General features: G+C 42.7%; 1 protein-coding gene across 8 annotated transcripts in view; it reads right to left on the minus strand.

The window, feature by feature from the left end:
- Nucleotides 1–7,235: 7,235 nt before the first annotated feature.
- The window catches only part of DCP1B (decapping mRNA 1B), a 58,592-nt gene continuing 43,847 nt past the window's right edge, over nucleotides 7,236–21,980 (minus strand). For 3 of the 8 annotated variants that reach the window (XM_003905802.5, XM_021923237.2, XM_009217685.4), the window contains 4 exons: nucleotides 16,620–16,748; nucleotides 13,619–14,500; nucleotides 10,235–10,483; nucleotides 7,236–7,467 (listed from right to left, as the gene is read on the minus strand). In XM_003905802.5, the coding sequence (XP_003905851.2) occupies nucleotides 7,387–7,467; nucleotides 10,235–10,483; nucleotides 13,619–14,500; nucleotides 16,620–16,748 (1,341 nt within the window). In that variant the 3' untranslated portion in view covers nucleotides 7,236–7,386. Of the gene's footprint in view, nucleotides 7,468–10,234; nucleotides 11,568–12,388; nucleotides 13,324–13,618; nucleotides 14,501–16,619; nucleotides 16,749–21,980 lie in introns of those variants that run through there. The other 5 variants (XR_002515952.2, XR_002515951.2, XM_021923236.2 and 2 more) reach the window with 5 other exon arrangements.

Here is a 21,980-nt window from a genome sequence, read left to right on the forward strand (position 1 = left end):
CCGACTGAAGCCTGCAGGGTAGGTCTGACCGTGCTGGGCTTGGGTTTGTTCCTCTGTTGCATCAGAACATGGGCACCTTTTCACATCAGGTACTGCAACTGATATTCCTTTCTGTGCTGTTTACTCAATTCTGAAGCAAAAGAAGAAATATTTCATGAAATTAATCATTTGCTACTGCAAATATGTTAGGAACATTAAGTATGGAATTCATCTCTCCTTAGCTAGTGCGGCAACTCTAAACATGTCATTAAGATCAAAGATATATTTTTAAGGTTGCCAGCAGTTAAGCAGATCATTGATTTTTGTCCCATTTTTGTACATGTGTTGCTGAGGCAAGCACTATTATCATTGGCTTTGGAATAACAGATCCAAGTGTGTCTCTGTCCTTGCCCTGTTCTCCTTATAAGACTATTGAGATACCATATATGCAATTATTAATTCCAAGTGTTTTGTGAAAACTTTGCATGGTTTATCACTATGTTAGATGTTGTAGGTGATACGAAAGAAACAGAAGAAGTCAGCGCTTCCTAAATGTTGGAGGATAACACAGTAGACTCCTCGCCAAGGTCCGGCACATGACAAGGGTTCAGTAATAGTCAATCCCTTTTCCACCCACCCTTTCTCTTCACAAGAAAAAGCGCCTTCCTGCGGAAGAGTAGGGGAGGTGGTGTTCTAACAATGCTTTCACTCGATGGCATGGCTGAACAAAGGTCTAGCGCTTCAAGTCCAAGCCTAGGTCTCAGAAACTGTAGGGAAACCTGTTTTCCTCATGCTTCCATGTTATGAACTATAAAATGAGAATAAAAATTACTGCCTACTGTGCAGTAATCTAAGATCTTTTTATTATCCGAGAATAAGAAGGGCTATAGAAACGCAAAGCTTTATTTATTACGAATACTCAGCAGGGACTGATTCCCATACATACTCTTAACAACTTGGCAGGGGCTCGTCCGACTCCTTCCAAGATTAAGCTCCTCATCTCTGTGAACATAAAACTCGATCTGCTACACAGCCTGCAGATCATGACGCCCTGAACATCACAGTCACAATCTCCTGTGCCCTCCCCCTCAGCATGTTCTGCGAAGGGTGATACACTCTCCATTCGGAAGCTTAGGCGGGCACATCCTGCTGCTTGGGTCCAAAAGAAATACCATGGGCTGGGATGGATGAAGTGTTGCTGGAAATCTGGGCCATTTGTCAACTCCTAGAACATCTATCCTCTAGAAACCAGCTATAAATACCTTTAGAAATAACTTCCTTCAAAGGATTGGGTAAAACATGCCAACTGGGTTTTTACAAATGAAAGGTTTACTTTGTCTGGTAAAAGAAAACCGTCATTACTTCCAAAGGCTCATTAAAGCCTTTGTAGGCGAACTTGTGGGACGACACTGCCACCTGGTGGTCGGCGTGCACTGTGCACACTGAGCTCCCTAATGGAAATTACACACTGCTCAAAGAACAGCCCTTCCCACGGAGACACCGATTCTTCTAAAGTGGCCCCACACACGTAAGGAGACATACTTTAAGCTTGGCATTTACTTGAGTGACCTGAGCAAAGAATTTTCCTACCCACTCAATTCTTGGTACCAGGTGTACTGAAGGACATGATTTCTAAAAGCAAAACAAAACAAAACAAAACACTTGAAAGGCAGGCCCAGTGGTGACAAAATCTCTCAGCATTTGCTTGTCTGTAAAGGATTTTATTTCTCCTTTGCTTATGAGGCTTAGTTTGGCTGGATATGAAATTCTGGGTTGAAAATTCTATTCATTTTTTTTTTTTTCTTTTTTAAGACAGAGTCTCCCTCTGCCGCCCAGGCTGGAGTGCAGTGGTGCGATCTCCGCTCACTGCAAGCTCCGCCTCCCGGGTTCACGCCATTCTCCTGCCTCAGCCTCCCGAGTAGCTGGGACTATAGGCGTCTGCCACCACGCCCGGCTAATTTTTTGTATTTTTAGTAGAGACGGGGTTTCACCGTGTTAGCCAGGATGGTCTTGATCTCCTGACTTCGTGATCCCCCTGTCTTGGCCTCCCAAAGTGCTGGGATTACAGGCGTGAGCCACCACGCCTGGCCCCTGAAAATTCTATTCTTTAAGAATGTTGAATATTGGCCCCGACTCTCTTCTGGCTTGTAGGGTTTCTCCAGAGATATCCACTGTTAGTCTGATGGGCTTCCCTTTGTGGGTAACTTGACCTTTCTCTCTGGCTGCCCTTAACATTTTTTCCTTCATTTCACATAGGTGAATCTGACAATCATGTGTCTTGGGGTTGTTCTTCTTGAGGAGTATCTTTGTGGTGTTCTCTGTATTTCCTGAATTTGAATGTTGGCCTGCCTTGCTAGGTTGGGGAAGTTCTCCTGGATAATATCCTGGAGAGTGTTTTCCAACTTGGTTCCATTTTCCCTGTCACTTTCAGGTACACCAATCAAATATAGGTTTGGTCTTTTCAAGTAGTCCCATATTTCTTGGAGGCTTTGTTCGTTCCTTTTCATTTTTTTTCTCAAATCTTGTCTTCATGCTTTATTTCATTAAGTTGATCTTCAATCTCTGATATCCTTTCTTCTGCTTGATCAATTCAGCTGTTGATACTTGTGTACGCTTCACGAAGTTCTCGTGCTGTGTTTTTCAGCTCCATCGTGTCATTTATGTTCTTCTCTAAACTGGTTGTTCTAGTCAGCAATTCCTCTAACCTTTTTTCAAGGTTCCTAGCTTCCTTGCGCTGGGTTAGAACATGCTCCTTTAGCTCGGAAGAGTTTACTACCCACCTTCTGAAGCCTACTTCTGTCAATTCATTCTCCATCCAGTTTTGTTCCCTTGCTGGTGAGGAGTTGTGATTCTTTGGAGAAGAAGAGGTGTTCTGGTTTTTGGAATTTTTAGCCTTTTTGCGTTGTTTTTTCCTCATCTTCGTGGATTTATCTTTGATGTTGGTGACCTTCAGATGGGGTTTTTGTGTGGACGTCTTTTTTGTTAATGATGGTATTCCTTTCTGTTTGTTAGTTTTCCTTCTAACAGGCCTCTCTGCACTAAATATGGAAAGGAAAAACTGGTACCAGCCACTGCAAAAAACATCAAATTGTAAAGACCACTGACATTATGAAGAAACTGCATCAACTAATGGGCAAAATAACCAGCTAGCATCATAATGACAGGATCAAGTCCACACATAACAGTATTAACCTTAAATGTAAATGGGCTAAATGACTCGATTAAAAGACACAGACTGGCAAATTGGATAACGAGTCAAGACCCATCGGTGTGCTGTATTCAGGATACCCATCTCACGTGCAAAGACACACATAGGCTCAAAATAAAGGGATGGAGGACTATTTACCAAGCAAATGGAAAGCCAAAAAAAAAAAAAAGCAGAGGTTACAATCCTAGTCTCTGATAAAACAGACTTTAAACCAACAAAGATCAGAAAAGACAAAGGCATTACATAATGGTAAAGGGAACAATGCAACAAGAAGAGTTAACTATCCTAAATATATATGCACCCAACACAGGAGCACCCAGATTCATAAAGCAAGTTCCTAGAAACCTAACAGAGGGAGACTTTAACACCCCACTGTCAATATTACACAGATCAATGAGACAGAAAATTAACAAGGATATTCAGGACCTGAACTCAGCTCTGGACCAATGAACCTAATATGCATCTACAGAACTCTCCACCCCAAATCAACAGAATATACATTCTTCTTAGCACCACGTCGCACTTATTCTAAAATTGACCACATAACTGGGAGTAAAACATTCCCCAGCAAATGTAAAAGAAAGGAAATCATAACAAACAGTCTCTCAGATCACAGTGCAATCAAATTAGAGCTCGGGATTAAGAAACTCACTCAAAACTGCACAACTACATGGAAACTGAACAACCTGCTCCTGAATGACTACTGGGTAAATAACAAAATTGAGGCAGAAATAAATAAGTTCTTTGAAACCAGTGAAAACAAAGACATAACGCACCGGCTAAAGCAGTGTTTAGAAGGAAATTTATAGCACTAAATGCCCATAGGAGAAAGCGGGAATGATCTAAAATCGACACCCTAACATCACAATTAAAAGAACTAGAGAAACAAGAGCAAACAAATTCTAAAGCTAGCAGAAGACAAGAAATAACTAGAATCAGAACAGAACTGAAGGAGACAGAAACATAAAAAAACCTTAAAAAAAAATCAATGAATCCATGAGCTGGTTTTTTGAAAACATTAACAGAATAGATAGACTGCTAGCCAGACTAGTAAATAAGAAAAGAGAGAAGAATCAAATAGACATAATAAAAAATGATAAAGGGGAGATCACCACTGATCCCACAGAAATACAAACTACCATCAGAGAAGACTATAAATACCTCTATGCAAATAAACTAGATAATCTAGAAGAAATGGATAAACTCCTGGACACACACACCCTCCCAAGACTAAACCAGGAAGAAGTTGAATCCCTAAATAGACCAATAACAAGCTCTGAAATTGAGGCAGTAATTAACAGCCTATCAACCAAAAAAAGCCCAGGACCAGATGGATTCACAGCCTAATTCTACCAGAGGTACAAAGAGGAGCTGGTATCATTCCTTCTGAAACTATTCCAAACAACACAAAAAGAGGGACTCCTCCCTAACTCATTTTATGAGGCCAACATCATCTTGATACCAAAACCTGGCAGAGACACAACAAAAAAAAGAAAATTTCAGGTCAATATCCCTGATGAACATCAAAGTGAAAATCCTCAATAAAATACTGGCAAGCCGAATCCAGCAGGACATCAAAAAGCTTATCCACCATGATCATGTCGGCTTCATCCCTGGGATGCAAGGCTGGTTCAACATATACAAATCAATAAACGTAATCCATCACATAAACATAACCAATGACAAAAACTACATGATTATCTCAATAGATGCAGAAAAGGCCTTCGATAAAATCCAACACCGCTTCATGCTAAAAACTCTCAATAAACTAGGTATTGAAGGAACGTATCTCAAAATAATAAGAGCTATTTATGACAAACCCACAGCCAATATCATACTGAATGGGCAAAAGCTGGAAGCATTCCCTTTGAAAACTGGCACAAGGATGCCCTCTCTCACCTCTCCCATTCAACATAGTATTGGAAGTTCTGGCCAGGGCAATCAAACAAGAGAAAGAAATGAAGGGTATTCAAACAGGAATAGAGGAAGTCAAATTGTCTCCGTTGGCAGATGACACGATTGTATATTTAGAAAACCCCATCATCTCAGCCCAAAATCTCCTTAAGCTGATAATCAATGTCAGCAAAGTCTCAGGATACAAAATCAATGTGCAAAAATAGCAAGCGTTCCTATATACCAATAATAGACAGAGCCAAATCATGAGTGAACTCCCATTCACAATTGATACAAAGATAATAAATACCTAGGAATACAACTTACAAGGGATGTGAAGGACCTCTTCAAGGAGAACTACAAACCACTGCTCAAGGAAATCAGAGAGGACACAAACAGATGGAAAAACATTCCATGCTCATTGATAGGAAGAATCAATATCATCAAAATGGCCATACTGCCCAAAGTAATTTATAGATTCAATGCTATCCCCATCAAGCTACCACTGACTTTCTTCACAGAATTAGAAAAAACTACTTTAAATTTCATATGGAACCAAAAAAGAGCCATATAGCCAAGACAATCCTAAGCAAAAAGAACAAAGCTGGAGGCATCACACTACCTGACTTCAAACTATACTACAAACTATACCTCAAACTATACGTAACAAAAACAGCATGGTACTGGTACCAGAACAGATATATAGACCAATGGAACAGAACAGAGGCCTCAGAAATAATGCCACACATCCACAACCCTCTGATCTTTGACAAACCTGACAAAAACAAGCAATGGGGAAAGGATTCCCTATTTAATAAATGATGTTGGGAAAACTGGCTACTCATATGCAGAAAACTGAAACTGGATCCCTTCCTTACACCTTATACAACATTAACTCAAGACGGATTAAAGACTTAAACATTTAAGACCTAAAAGCATAAAAATCCTAGAAGAAAACCTATGCAATACCATTCAGGACATAGGCATGGGCAAGGACTTCATGACTAAAACACCAAAAGCAATGGCAACAAAAGCCAAAATTGATAGATGGGATTTGATTAAACTAAGGAGTTTCTGCACAGCAAAAGAAACTATCATCAGAGTGAACAGGATGGGAGAAAATGTTTGCCATCTACCCATCTGACAAAGGGCTAATATCCAGAATCTACAAGGAACTTAAACAAATTTACAAGAAAAAACAAACAACCCCATCAAAAAGTGGACAAAGTATACGAACAGACACTTCTCAAAAGAAGACATTTATGTGGCCAACAAACATATGAAAAAAAGCTCATCATCACTGGTCATTAGGGAAATGCAAATCAAAACCACAATGAGACACCATCTCACACCAGTTAGAATGGTGATCATTAAAAAGTCTGGAAACAACAGATCCTGGAGAGGATGTGGAGAAATAGGAATACATTTACACTGTTGGTGGAAGTGTAAATTAGTTCAACCATTGTGGAAGACAGTGTAGTGATTCCTCAAGGATCTAGAACCAGAAATACCATTTGACCCAGCAATCCTATTACTGGGTATATACCCAAAAGATTATAACTCTAATTATTACCCATTACTGGGTATATACCCAAAGGATTGTAACTCTGCCTATTACAGGGTATATACACAAAGGATTGTAACTCTACTATAATTAAAGGATTATCATTCTACTATAAAGACACATGCACACGTATGTTTACTGCAGCACTATTCACAATAGCAAAGACTTGGAACCAACCCAAATGTCCATCAATGAGAGACTGGATAAAGAAAATGTGGCACATATACACCACGGAATACTATGCAGCCATAAAAAAGAATGAGTTCATGTCCTTTGCAGGGACATGGATGAAGCTGGAAACCATCATTCTCAGCAAACTAACACAGGAACAGAAAACCAAACACCACATGTTCTCACAAGTGGCAGCTGAACAATGAGAACACATGGACACAGGGAGGGGAACATCACACACCGGGGCCTGTCACGGAGTGGGGGACCAGGGGAGGAATAGCATTAGGAGAAATACCTAATGTAGATGATGGGTTGATGGGTGCAGTAAACCACGAAGGCACGTGTATACCTATGTAACAAACCTGCATGTTCTGTGCATGTATCCCAGAACTTAAAGTATAATAATAAAAAACACTTGACTATAAAAAAAAATCTGAAACATTTTACTTAATATTATACATACTTTTTTTAAAAAAGGCAGAAACATTGAAGGAAACCACACTCAACATGAAAGGACCTTGTGCCAGAGTTCTAGAAGGACCTTGAAAATCAGTTTTAAACCGACTTGCTGTCACATAGTCTTTTTCATGGCTGCTTGAGTCATGCTGAAGAGATAGGCTTCATAGATTATATTTAAGAAGTTGTCATCGTTCTGGAAAACAAATCGAAAGACCCGAGAATGTAACTTGTTTGGCAGACACAAAAGGCTTCCTCTGTCTTAGAGCTGAACTGGCATTTGGATACTGAGACACTCATCTCTCCCTGTCTGATCTAACAGCTGGTGGTTTTTAATTGCACGTGTGAATGTTAAGTGGGGTTGAAGGCAAGGCTGGACAGAGCTGATGGTTTTCCACAGTCAGTATGCACAGTAGCAAGAGCTCATTACATGCAGCACAGATGGGCAGCCCAGCCACATGGCAGCATGGAGCAAGGTTTACTCAAGAACAGCCTGAGTCTGCTGCCTGAAAAGACATGGCGTTAGGAGGACGTGATCCAAGTCAGTGGTCTCCAAGTTTGGTTAAGAGATTGCTGTGGTGTGTTTTTGGTTTCTTGTTTTCGGGGTTTTTGAGACTGGGTCTCACTCTGTCACCCAAGCTACAGTGCAGTGGTCCCATCATAGCTCACTGCAGCCTCCACCTCATGGGTTCAAGCGATCCTCCCACCTCAGCCTCGGGAGTAGCTAGGGCTACAGTTGCATGCTACCGTGACTGGCTTTTCTTTCGTTAAGACGGGGTCTCACTATGTTGCTCAGGGTGGTCTTGAACTCCTGGGCTCAAGTGAGCCTCCCACTTTGGCCCCCCAAGTGTTAGGATTACAGGCATGAGCCACTGTGGTTCTTAAAGGCCCTCCAAGTCACCTACAATGTGTCTACTTTGTTTTGGGCATTACTTAGGATTGCACTTGCAATATGCTTCATCAGTACTTCATCAAAGCCAATATGAGTCTTCCCAGAAGTCATGGAAAGTTTCTGGCCTTTGCAAGTGGGCAGGAGTAAGACTGGCAATCTCTGGGCTCTTTGGCCCGGCTAAGAAGTCAGAGTCATGGTCTAATCAGTGGTTTTCCTCATTTTTTAATTCTAGAGACTTCTCCCTCCCACCCATTCTTTACAGTGTTAGTAATTCACCCACACTTCACATTCCCCCTTCATTCTCTCTTGGCACCCCACATAGAGTTAGCATCATTCTCATGTAATGAAGAGAGCGACGTTATCCCTCTTTTTCCTACAAAGTAGTCACAAAGTTCCTATGCATGAGATTGTGTCCTAACAAGAGGCAGAGACTACAAACAGACTGCTTGAGTGACTGGGAATATGAGGTGTGGTACACGGGAAGAAGTACGATGCATGCAGACGGTGGAGGGAAGGGGAATGTAATTTCTAACCTGCCATGTTCAGCAACTACTCTGGAGTAACAGAGTCTCAAGACGATGCGAATGGAATCAGCCAGAAAACATATGACTCTTTTAAATTCAAACGTAAGAAATTGGCTCAAAGTAAAGAGGTTCACAGATGTCCTATCTAATTCCTCAGGAACTTACCATGAATAGCTTTAAAAGGTGGCAAGTATTTTTATCCTGATACTTATTTATGAATTAGTAAGGCTCAATCATTTGCCGTATTCATCTCTGATTGTTATTATGCTTCTGCTGATTTCTAGCCCCATTCCTTTCATTCTCCCTCAAACATGTTTCCTTCTTTTGTAGTCTCACTATGTTGCTCAGGTTGGTCTCGAACTCCTGGCCTCAAGCAATGCTCCCACCTTGGCTTCCCAAAGTGCTGGGATTACAGGCATGAGCAGCCACTGCGCCTGGCCAACATGTAACCTTTTAAAAAATGTTGTACTAATCGAGACCACTGTCTTTTTAAGTAGGATAAGACAACCACAGAAGGGGCTGGCCTGCTCTCTGAAGAACATCTGATGCTTAAGCAAAGTACCACGAAAGTTTTCTTAAAGATTATCTACCAAAAAGACACTTAAATATGTTAAGTGGGGTATCTGAAGTCTGTCTGGCTACAAATGTTCCACTTTTCAAGGACTACCATTGATTTTTTTGGGTGTGCTTTGCTAGGGCACCTGTGCTGAATGTTCTCCCGAGGCTGGTCCCTGGTAACATTCAAGGGCCACGGGAGAGTACGTGGGAAGTGGCACTCGGGGGCCAGGCTAGGGGGCATCCCAGCTCTGCTTATAGTTCTGTGCCTCAGGCCAGTTGCTCAGCCTCAGTTTCCTTGTCTGTAGAATGGGGAAAATAACAGGGTGGTTGTGTAAAGGAGTGAATGAGTTAATAGGTGTGTAGCACTTAAAACACGGCCCGGCACCAGCTCGGTGGAGTGCTAGCTATTACAGCACTCATTATTATTTCATAATTTCATAGACAAGTGAGGCAAGCGGCTTACAAGGAGTCCTGTCACTCCATCTCGTCCTAATGAGCAGGTTTCAAAATGACTCGTAAAACACACCTGTAACAGCCATGGCCATTACTTGCTTCCCTCCCTGTTTTCCACTCACTCAGTGGCCTGCTCCCCACTCAGCAGACGGCCCCTTGCCCAGGACTGCTCCCACCTCTACTTCCCAATGGTGAGTTTTCTGTGTGGGCCCCCAGTAGCACCCAGGGTCCTCTCAGGGACTGCTTAATTCCCAGCGTATGCTTCCTTCCCTTCTGACAGGTGACAGCTTGGAGGCCTTAGAGTCCTTCACATTACAAAATCCTTGAAAAGCTGAGACACCCAAAGCCACACTTGGTATTATACATAACACCGAGCTAACGGAGCACAGAAGCCGCTGGGGTCAGGATGAGTTGTTACACACACCTGTTATTCTCACGGAAGCTAAGCAGGCCTTGGCTGAATCTTTATCTCATAGTTGCAGCCAGGAGGCCAACCGGCGCAGTCCGGTGCAAAGGCAGATGACGTGCCCGCTTACCTGAATGAGGTACAGCAGTGCCTCCTGGAGCTGGAGCTTGGTGAGTGGGCTGCTGGTGATCATGGAGGGCTCCGGGCCCTGTACGGGCAGGAGGAGGCTGGTGGTGGCAGCAGGTGGCTCCTGGCCTCCCACAGGCAAGGGGCCGCTCTCCCTTTCCTTTGGCGGGACAGAAGTGGGCTGTGCGAACACCATGGGGGACATGAGCAGAGAAGGAGCTGCTGTAGCAGGGATGCGCCGAGGTGAGATGACCTGCTCACAGGAAATACACAGAGGGCGCGGCTCAGGAACAGCTCACGGCATCGCAGCAAATACACACAGAGGGCGGGGCTCAGGAGTAGCTCATGGCATGACAGCTTGCAGCGGCAAATACAGGTGGTCTAAGCATGCCCTGTCCACAGCTTCCCTAGCTGAGAAGTCTACGGGTAACTGATTCTTGTTCCACTCTCCGTGCACCTTCCTTTGGCATCACTGAGCAGCTCTGGTATCGTCTGCTGTGGTGGCTGCTCCCACTGCATATGAAGCCTGGCCTCTTCTGGGTGACAGCTTATTTTTCAGGCTACTAGTATCTGGCAAGTGCATTTAGACTACTGACCTTTTCCTTAGACCTGGCTGTCCATGACTCTGACCTAAAGGTCTCACAACCTGTGTGACCTGCCACCCTTGTTAGGGGCCTACCCATTTCCCCTCCTGACCCCGGAGCACAGGAGGCGCTGTGAGAGCAAGTCCCCTCCTCCTGCGGCTTCACTCGCTTCTCACCGGGAGGGAGAGTGACGTGTGGGCTCCACCCCTTCTGGGCCCTTCCCCGACACGGCCCGGCCCGCCTGCGGACAGCCCGCGGCTTCCGCTTCTGCAGCTGATGTGTTTGGGGTGACCAGGCTGCCTGTTGCTCAGCCCTGCCAGGGCCTGTGTGGTGAGTCTAACTCCCTTGGCAAACAGACCTGAAACCAAGTTTTCTAACAGCCCTTTCAGTTATGCAAGTGACATTTTGATCCTAATCTGACTGACTCCTACAGCTATCATTTGCTTCTAACTGAGGGAAGAAAAAGAAGGTTATTTCTCAGCCTCCGAACTCCCCAAAAGAACTCCTAAGAGGGAGGCACGGAGGCCGGCAAGCTAGAAGGTGCTGTAATTTTATCATCAGTCCCTCAGCACCTCTTTGAGCAGAAGCTGGCCTAGAGGAAGGCAGGCTGTCTCTTTTAACTTGTCCCTACGTGACATTCCGAGGAGCGGCGCTGAGCAGTGGTGCTCCCGGAGGAGGAGTCAGGCACTCTGAGCACAGCGTGGGCTGCTGCAATGCTTGCCTTTCTCACTTGGCTCTTGATATTTGTGAGTACTGAAAAGTCAAAGGAGTTGTACATCAGAAATTTAAGTCAGACTATATTCACCCCATTCTTCTCATTCTAAATCATCAAAGAGAGAAAAAGCAGACATTTTTAAAAGACGGACAATAACACTGAAATGAGGGGGAGTGGGAGTTACAAATATTGTTCCTAGAGCAGTCAGTACTCAGATTTGGGATGTTAATAAATAAGAAATGAGAACACTTGGACTCAGGGGCTCACAAAGACTTTTGGTCCATGCCTAAGATCTTTGTTTTCAGAAAACTGAATTTTTTGTTTTGCGACGGGGTCTCACTCTATTGCCCAGGCTGGAATGCAGTGGTGCGAACATGGTTGACTGCAGCCTCAACCTCTTGGGCTCAAGCAATCTTCCCACTTCAGCCTCCCAAGTAGCTGGGACCACAGAGGCGTGCCACCACACCCGGCTAATTAAAAAACAGAAAATTCTTGTAGAGACGGGGTCTCACTATGTTGCCCAGGCTGGTCTGAAACTCCTGGGTTCAAGTGATTCTCCCATCTTAACCTCCCAAAGTGCTAGGATTATAGGCATGAGTCACCATGCCCAGCCAAAAGTGAAAGATTTTTGAGAAACTGTTATAAATTACATAACAGGCCAGGTGCAGTGGCTCACGACTGTAATCCCAGCACTTTGGGAGCCCGAGGTGGGTGGATCACCTGAGGTCAAGAGGTCGAGACCAGCTTGGCCAACATGGTGACACTCCATCTCTACTAAAAAAACACAAAAAATTAGCCGGGTGTGGTGGCAGGTGCCTGCGACTCAGGAGGCTGAGGCAGGAGAATCACTTGAACCCAGGAGGTGGAGGTTACAGTGAGCCGAGATCGCACAATTGTACTCCAGCCTGGCAACAAGAGTGAAATTCCATCTCAAAAAACAAAAAAAAAGGTATACAACAAAACATGACGAAGGGCCAGTGATTAGATATGTGATACACAGGGAGAACTTTCCGATTTTTAAACCCAATGTACTTTCAATGAATGTGTTCCAATACAAAGGGAAAACAATTCAGTGTCAGATCTCCAGATGTTACCCACAGGCAGATGATCAATAGCTTGTGGTTTCCTCACTGTCCGAAGTCAGTGATAGACGTGGAGAAGCATCTTCCCCAGAGGACAGAATATTTCTAAAAACGGTCATATTCTCCCTCTCTGGCAGTTTGTGTGGGGGGTGGAGGTGGGTGGCATGCGCATCTCTCCTGATCTTCAGTAGGCTATACTGACAATACAGAGAAGGATAAAAACAGGCTGCACCTTTAAGGAGGAAATATGCTATTTTTTGTTTATTTCAAGAACCTACAGCATGGGCTGTGGGTAGAGGTAAGGAGTCTGTTTTCTTCATCATTATGTACCCACACGTAGACAATGCCTGACACATACTAAGTGCTCAAAAATATTTACTAAATAAGTGAATAAGCAATAATTTACTGTGGACTGAAAAACAAGAAGAGGTCAGATGCTTGGCATTCCAGATTGATTTCAAGGCAGATCATACTATGTTCCTATAGTCAAAACTTAGGGTTTTCTCCCATGTCTGTGTTGGTCTTCAGACCTCCTAACATTATGAAGATTTAACTCTACAAGTAAATGCTCTCAAAAAGGTGGGGGGAAGTTCTCAGATTGTTAACCAAAGTGAAGATTCTCCTTCCAGGTAGAAAGTTCAGGCAATCAAGATGCATGGAGGTGGCTTCCGGCAGCCTGCTCCAAACAGAAATGGGCGTGGCACGCTGGTCCCTACAGCACAGAAGTGGACTCTGAATTTCACTGCATTATAGTAATACCTTTTTCTTTGTCTTTTTTTTTCTTAACACACAGGGCCTCGGTCTGCCACCCAGGCTGGAGTGCAGTGGCACGATCATGGCTCACTGTAACCTCCGCCTCTTGAGCTCAAGGGAATCTCCTACCTCAGCCTCCCGAGTAGCTAGGGCTATAGGCCTGTGACACCAAGCCCGGCTAAGTTTTGTTTTTTCAGAGACAGGGTCTGGCTGTGCTGCCCAGGCTGTTTTATTTTGCCCCGGTACAGATTTACCTGGAAAAGAGGAGTCTGCTGTTCTGTGCTGGATGTCTTGTTGATCCAGGATTCCAAGGGTTTGCCTGTTCCAGAGCTCTGAGTGAGCACAGGAAACTTAGCGGCCAAGGCCGGCCGGTTAGAGGCATGCAGCTGCTGCTCCTGCTGCACAATCTGAAGCTTCTTCAGTAGCTCTTGAGGGGAGATCACTCCAGAACTGCCAGTCTGATTACCAGAGATGGGGAGTGTTTGTCTTGGGAGTGTGGACTGTTCTCTTCCATGAGCCTGACGTCCTACTGTGTGAGGTGGAAGGGAGCCATTGAAATAGGCCTGTGGTGGCTGAGTCAGACCCTTTCCTGGAGCCGCAGGGGTGACAGAAGTGGGAGCTCTGCTGCGGTTCAGGGCAGCTGAGCCAGCAGGTGCTGGTGTACTAGGGTCACACTTGTTTGCTGTCCCTGGGATACTCTGAAGTTTCTCGAACAGGTTCTGAGTTCTCGAAGCATTTTGTACACCACGAGAAATCCTACCGTTGTGAGGAGACCCTGGCTGGACGGGTCCTGTAAAAACTTCTCCCACAGAAGGGGTGCTGCCATTTTCACACGGCCGGTTTTCAGGCAGCTCTGACAATGGGTGGAGGTCTGCGCTCCTGACCATGAGCTTCTGAATGGCTGGACAGAGCTGCTTCTCGATAGAGGGTGAGTGTCTTTTGGGTTCCTCATAGGACAGGGAGCGTACAACCCCCTGCCTAATTGGAAGCTTCTCTTGCTGCTGCTGCTGCTGCTGCTGCTGCTGCTGCTGCTGCTGGAGAGTCTGTGGAGGCTCCACAGTTTCCTGACATGTAGCTTTGTCCTGCTTCCTAAACAGAGCTGTCAAGGATAAGTGTTGGGGTTCAGGGTCTAAGGTCTGGAAAAAATAAAGAGATCTGACATGAGTCTACAAACAATTTGGTTATATAAGGGAGCACTATGAAACATAACTTATCTGATGACTTATTCTATCTAAAAAGGATTACAGAGAATGAAAAACTTATAATCAACTTTAAAGATCCCCTTTTTAATGTCAAAAATTTTCACATCATGATCCCGTACACCCCCAAAACAGTTGTTATATTTTACTATCTGTTGACTGATAAAATAGGTATAAGGTCTTCAGGGGCCTGGGGTTTCACAGATTGGGAACCACCTTGGTAGGAAATTATATGCACTAAAAAAATAAACAATCTCTTTAATAGGAAGTCCATCTAAGCCTGCAGAGTAATATGAGAATACAAAGGCATATAAGAATTTCAGAATTTCTAGTAGTTGTTCACAGGATTATGGAAATCTAGGGCTGGAAAGAAACGGAAGACTTTTAATCTAACTTGATCCTTTCAAATATATACCAGTAGGATTTAAAAAGTCCTTGGATACATAAAATCTACCTTGGCCCAGCCAGTTACAAAGCTACTTCCTTCCTGCTTTTTACTTATGTTGCTTTCTGCATTGTTGCGCTGAGAAAATAGGAGGCCAGGCACAGTGGCTCATGCCTGTAATTCTTGCACTTTGGGAGGCCAAGGCAGGCAGACTGCTTGAGCTAAGGAGTTCAAGACCAGCCTGGGCAACATGGCGAAACCCCATCTCTACAAAAAATACAGAAATTGCCGGCTGTGGCAGCACACGCCTGTAGTCCCAGCTACTCGGGAGGCTGAGGTGGGAGGATTGCTTGAGCCCAGGAGACAGAGGTGCAGTGAGCTGAGATGGTGCCACTGCACTCCAGCCCGGGTAACAGGAATGAAACCCTGTCTCAAAAAAAAAAAAGGAAAAGAAAACACAAGCTTCATTTTAAAGTCAACATATTCAGGTCTCGCTATCAAAATATAATAAAAACTTTCCATGGAAAACAAGCAATAAAAAGCAAGCTAAAAATTAGATTTCTTCTCTTTAAAAATTCAATATAAGATTTTCATTACTAGTCTTTACGTCTTTTGGCTCCATGTTCATTTTCAAAATTGATTTAAACTAATTCCCTTAAGAAAATCTTTTTAATTAGTCATAGTCGTGATAAAATGACACAGCAATATTATATTTACAATCATTAATGGGACCTGCAGATTGACAATTTTTGTCACTGCTGTACTATTCTGAAATATACATATATATATATACACACACACACACACAAATACAAAAGTTGCTGTAATATTTCTAATTTAGATTGCAAATACAGTGACAAGTCATCATGTCTGAAGAGGAATTTTATACCACTCCTTTGGACTCTGAGCTCTCTGCAGCAGCTACCCCCATCTATTGTGCTAGCACTGCATCTGGCACAGAGGAGGTGCTCAGAAGTGTTCAACTCAATTTTGTTGCCTTGGTTGTTGTTCTCTTAGGTGGCCTAGGGAAACCACCCACCCCAGAAGAATATGGACCCAATGTTTCTGTCATCTCTGACAATGTTATTAGTTTTCTAGGGTGTTTTTTTGTTTGTTTTTGTTTTCTGAGACATGGTCTTGCTTTCTTGCCCAGGGTAGAGTGCAGTGGCACATCTCATAGCTCACTGTAGCCTCAGACTCCTGAGCTCAAGTGATCCTCCCGCCTCAGCCTCCAGAGTAGCTAGGACTATAGGTGCACGCCATCATGCCGGGCTAATTTTATTGTAGAGATGGAGTCTCACTATGTTGCCCAGGCTGCTCTCAAACTTCTGGCCTCAAGTGATCCTCTTGCCTCAGCCTCCCAAAGTGCTGGGATTACAGGCTTGAGTCACTGTGCGTTGTGTTTTAAAAAATACATTATCTTTTAAGGAGTTCAAGTTCACAAGAGATTAGCAAAGAATGTGGTATATGCCAAAAGTAAAAACTTTAACCCTCTTCTAAGAAGAGTAAGTTATTAATAATGAAAAAATCTGTATTTTGAAATCCCTCTTTCCTGGGTTTATCTGAAAGCATTTTTCAACAACACCAGGCCCTCCCCTGACTATATTCTGGGTCAAAGTTCTTTAAGAATTCTAGAGACACACTGAATACGACAAGCAGAGGACTCCGTACCTGGTTGGGCTGAGGTATACGCTGTTGCTGGTTTTCACTGGGTTTCACTGGAATTGGTTTGATGAGATTGGGATTGTCATAGATGGCAGAGGAACTGGTTATCTTTTTTGGCTCAGAACAGGTTTTACACTGAAACAGAAAAAAAAAATCACCTCGTTTTTGGCTTAGAAAAGATTTAGTCTTTTTAAAAGACTACCTTTTTACTTCTTATCTAATTTGTAGATGGCTGTGTTTTTGATAGATTTTCATGTACAAAACAAAATCTCTTAAATTTCTCTAAGAGCTGTGTTTGAGTATAAATCAAGTTCAAATTTAATTTTTCTTAGTTGGACAATTCAGTGCTCTAAATAATACTAACACCACCAGCCTCCAGGACCAGGGGTTCTTAGACACCTGTATAATTGAAAGGTTCTATGCTTAATATATCGACTATACATTTAAATATATGTAGTCTAATGCCTTTCAATGATAAACAAATATAGAAACCATTCCTTAAATAACATGTCTGGACAATTTAAGCAGTTGACTTAAAACTGGAGAGTAACAAAGCAACTAAACCTTTTTTGATCTACAAACCAAAAAGCTGACTCAAACCACTGATTTAAAAATTACTAACATCATCTTTATTTAATAAATGACTTCTTGCATAAACAGAATAATTCAAATCTGAGCGTTCTGAGCCACTTACTACAAATTAGAATTTTGTAGAGAAAGAGACAAGAGATAAATCTCATCATTTCCAACACTGACTCATTATCAAATATTAATCTAACCAACCATGCAATTGCTAACACAGTAGGATTCATAACAAAAAGAGCATGGCAATGATACTGGTGTCTAGTTTGTGAAAACACTAAATAAAACAATATAAAATGCTGCTTTCTGTACTATAGACTCTCCGAAGCATCATTAGTTTCCACTGTACAACTAAGGCCTCAGGCCCCAAATTATTTCACACTGTACCTGACATGAAATGAGATATAAACACAATCTTGTCCCTCAGGAACCCAACATTCCCAATGTATTTTACAGTTATCAATGTGTATTTTCTAATCCAGCAATCTAGGGGTGTGGCATCTATTACCCCTATATGCACGGTGAGGTTAACCATACAAAACATTAATCATTTTCTTCTGGGCATTCCATCAATAATTTCTACATTCAGCACAAGTATTATGTGGGATGCGAAATCACCTTATAAGTCATCAAATGTTCTTTCCAATTCTTCTTAGGTGAATGATGGTACGGGCTGCACGGACCAACTGGCCTGGCTTTCCCAACTCATGGAGAACCAAGACAAGACAAGAATACAGGCTAAGATGTAATCCCTTACACAATTCTGGCATGAAAAGCCTTTCTATTTAAAAGAACGTGAATGCTTACTTTCTTTGAATGACCCTTTCTGTATTTCTTCTTTTTCTATGTTCAGAAACACTGAATATCCGGCAAAGAAAAGCCGATTTTTCCCAGCTTCCCTCTGCCCATATCCATTGGGCTAAGAGGCTGCTTTGTCTGTTAATGCGCGTAGCCCTGATAGCTTTTCCTAGTTAAAATGTATCTCCAGAAGCTGTTTTCTGTGTCACTACAACTATCTACCCACAAAGCCTTGCTTTTATGTAACAATTGCTCCCTCTTATCAGAGTGCTCAGAATTAATCATCCACCTCAGTAGTTTGTAGCTCATTTTCTAGTTGTTTAGTTTTCTATGCTTTTCCCGACCCAAATATCTTTAAAATCCTGGGGGAAAAACAGTTTCTGAAAAAGTATATAATGGATTCTTCACAGAGAACCTGAGGCATTTCCTTTTTTTTTTTTTTTTTTTTTTTTGAGAGGAAGTCTCGCTCTGACACCCAAGCTGGAGTGAGTGGCGCGATCTCGGCTCACTGCAAGCTCCGCCTCCCGGGTTCACACCATTCTCCTGCCTCAGCCTCCCGAGTAGCTGGGACTACAGGTGCCGCCACCGCGCCCGGCTAATTTTTTGTATTTGTAGTAGAGACGGGGTTTCACCGTGTCAGCCAGGATGGTCTCGATCTCCTGACCTCGTGATCTGCCCGCCTTGGCCTCCCAAAGTGCTGGGATTACAGGCATGAGCCACCACGCCTGGCAAGGCATTTCTTTAAAACCTCAAAAACTTCCTCTGTTGGATGCTGAGGTTAAAATATAATAAAACCTCAAAAAGTATGTCATATAATCCAGTTTTAATCACACACACATACATACATACATAAACATATGTATTTATGCCAAGAGAGACGTCTGAAACAAAATACAATAAAAGTGTAAAAAGTTTCTATCTTTGGGTTATAGGATTATTGGTGATTTTTCTTTTTATATTCTGTTGAATTTTATCATTCAACAAAAAAATTTCTGTAATTTCATAAATAACTCACAGCTATATCCAGAAAAGAGCCATTAATTATTGTCTTAAACCACAAAACACAAATAGTCCACTTCTGAATACTCCAAGCCTAACTATGCAGCCTATAGATCATTTCTGGTCCTGACTCTTGTTCTTACTAAAATTTGGTTATTTTATTGTTCACTCGCATCTCAACTAGAAATTGAATAGGGCGGATATAAAAAGAGATTAAATGGAAATTAATATCTTTGCTACTTTAAAGCAGATTCACAGAAAGTTTTTTCTCAAAAGAGAATGCACAAAATTTCGGCCAAAATAAGTTTTCAAATTATTTTATTAACCTCCTGTAAACGAGACAGACTTCACTTTATCAGTATCATATATACTGAGAGCTCGACATTTTTCCTGCTTCCACTTCTTGGGATGTTCACAACTTTAAGAATTCTGGAGAGACTTAAACATAAGGCCTGAAACTATAAACCTACTGGAAGAAAACAGGAGAAAAGCTTCCTAACATCGGTCTGGGCAATGATTTTTTTGATGTGACCCTAAGGATAGGCAACAAAAGCAAAAGAGACAAATGAGATTACATCCAACCAAAAGGCTTTTGCACAGCAAAGGAAACAACAGAGTGAAGAGATGACCTACGGAGTGGAGGAAAATACCTGCACACCATACATACGATAAAAGATTAATGTCCAAAATATATAAGGATCTCAAACAACTCAACAGGAGGAAAAGAAAGCAAATGTTGGCCGGACGCGGTGGCTCAAGCCTGTAATCCCAGCACTTTGGGAGGCCGAGACGGGCAGATCACGAGGTCAGGAGATCGAGACCATCCTGGCTAACCCGGTGAAACCCCGTCTCTACTAAAAAAACACAAAAAACTAGCCGGGCGAGGTGGCGGCGCCTGTAGTCCCAGCTGCTCGGGAGGCTGAGGCAGGAGAATGGCGTGAACCCGGGAGGTGGAGCTTGCAGTGAGCTGAGATCCGGCCACTGCACTCCAGCCTGGGTGACAGAGCGAGACTCCATCTCAAAAAAAAAAGAAAACAAATGTTCTGATCAAAAAATAGACAAAGGGCCTGAGTGGACATTTTTCAAAAGAAGACATACATGTGGCCAACAGGTATATGAAAAATGCTCGACATCACTAATCATCAGGGAAATGCAAATTAAAACCACAGTGAGAGATCACCTCAAACCTGGTAGAATGTCTACCATCCAAAAGGCAAAACATAAGTGTTGGCAAGGATGTACAGAAAAGGAAATCCTTGAATACTGTTGATGGGAATATTAGTTGCATAGCTACAATGGCAATAGTATCGCTATTGTAGCGAGTGGCTCAACGTAATCCCAGCATCTTGGGAACAGGTGGCAGATCACGGGTCGAGATGGAGACTATCCTGGCTAACGGTGAAACCCCATCTCTACTAAAAATAAGCAAAAATGGCTGGGCGCGGTGGCCAGTCCCAGCTAATTCGAGGCTGAGGCAGGAGAATGGTGTGAACTCCGGGAGGCGGAGCTGCAGTGAGCTGAGATCCGGCCACTGCACTCCAGCCTAGGGCGACAGAGCCAGACTCTGTCTCAAAAAAAGTATGTTGTCCCCTCAAAACATTAGAAATAGAACTACCACATGATTGAAGAATCCCATTTCTGAGTATATATCCCAGGAAAATGAAATCAGTATGTTGAAGAGAGAGCTGCATTCCTGTGTTCACTGCAACATTACAATAGCCAATAGATGGAATAAACCTAAGTGTCCATCAAGGAATGAATGGATAAAGAAAACGCGGGTATATTAAGAAACACAACACACGGAATACTATTCAGCCTTTAAAAAGAAGGAAATTCTGTCATTTGCAACAACATGGATGAACCTGGAGGACATTATATTAGGTGAAATAAACCAGGCACAGAAAGGCAAATATTGTATGATTTCACTCCCACGTGAAATCCAGAGAAGCTGAACCCATTGAAGCACAGTAGGCTGGTAGTTGCCGGAGGCTGGGGGTAGGAGGATTTTGGAGATGTTGGTCAAAGGATAGAAACTTTCAATCTGACAGGAGGAATGAGTTCAGGAGATTTATTGTACATCATGATGACTTTAGTTACTACTAATATATTGCATACTGAAAGTTGCTAAAAAAGTAGATTTTAACTATTTTTACCACACAAAAATGATAAATGTGTGAGGTAATACATGTGTTAAATAGCTTGATTTAGGCATCCTATAAGATACATGCATATCAAAATATCACATTGTATACCATAAATATATACAATTTTAATTTTTCATTAAAAATAATTTAAAAAATAAAACTTCAAAAAAAGTAAGTCTAGCATTGGAAAGCATCTCCGAAGTCTTTTAGTTTAATAGTTATCCAACACAAGCCAAATTATTTTATCACATCACCAATAGGTTCAATCTCTTCTTGAACACTGTAAGCAACGGAGACTCACTTCCCAACAATAACTCTGAAGGAAAATTCTGTTTTCCTTCTCTCACCACCTCTCCATTTCACCCCTTTCTTCTATCTCAGAACCACTCTCCTCAGGGTCTCCACATTTTCTGAAATATCTGTGTGTGAGTGCAGAGACAACACGAATGTAAGAAGGCGATGGAATGCTCCTTCCAAACATAAGGCACTGGCAGCTAGCAGGGTGCATGCACACCTAGTTAGGCAGGCCAAAAATACGGTGATGGAAAAAGAACATCTGAAACGGGCCCTGAAAGATTGATCATATTTTGATGGTTGAAGAAGGGGAGGGAACAGTATGAGAAAAACCATGAAAGCACTCTCAGGAAGCAACATGGGTATTCTGTTTGGCAGGAGCTCCAAATATTGGTAGAGGGTAGTAGGGTTAGAAGAATGATCTAGGCCATCTCAGGGAAGGCTTGAAGACTCCAAGGGTTCCTGTACTGCGCAATGACAAACCAAGAAAAATGTAGACTAGGAAAGTAGCATAATCATGCAGGTGTCCTGGCACACTGTATCACAACAT

This window comes from Papio anubis, chromosome 9 (assembly GCF_008728515.1).
Source record: "Papio anubis isolate 15944 chromosome 9, Panubis1.0, whole genome shotgun sequence".
Taxonomy (NCBI): Eukaryota; Metazoa; Chordata; class Mammalia; order Primates; family Cercopithecidae; genus Papio; species Papio anubis.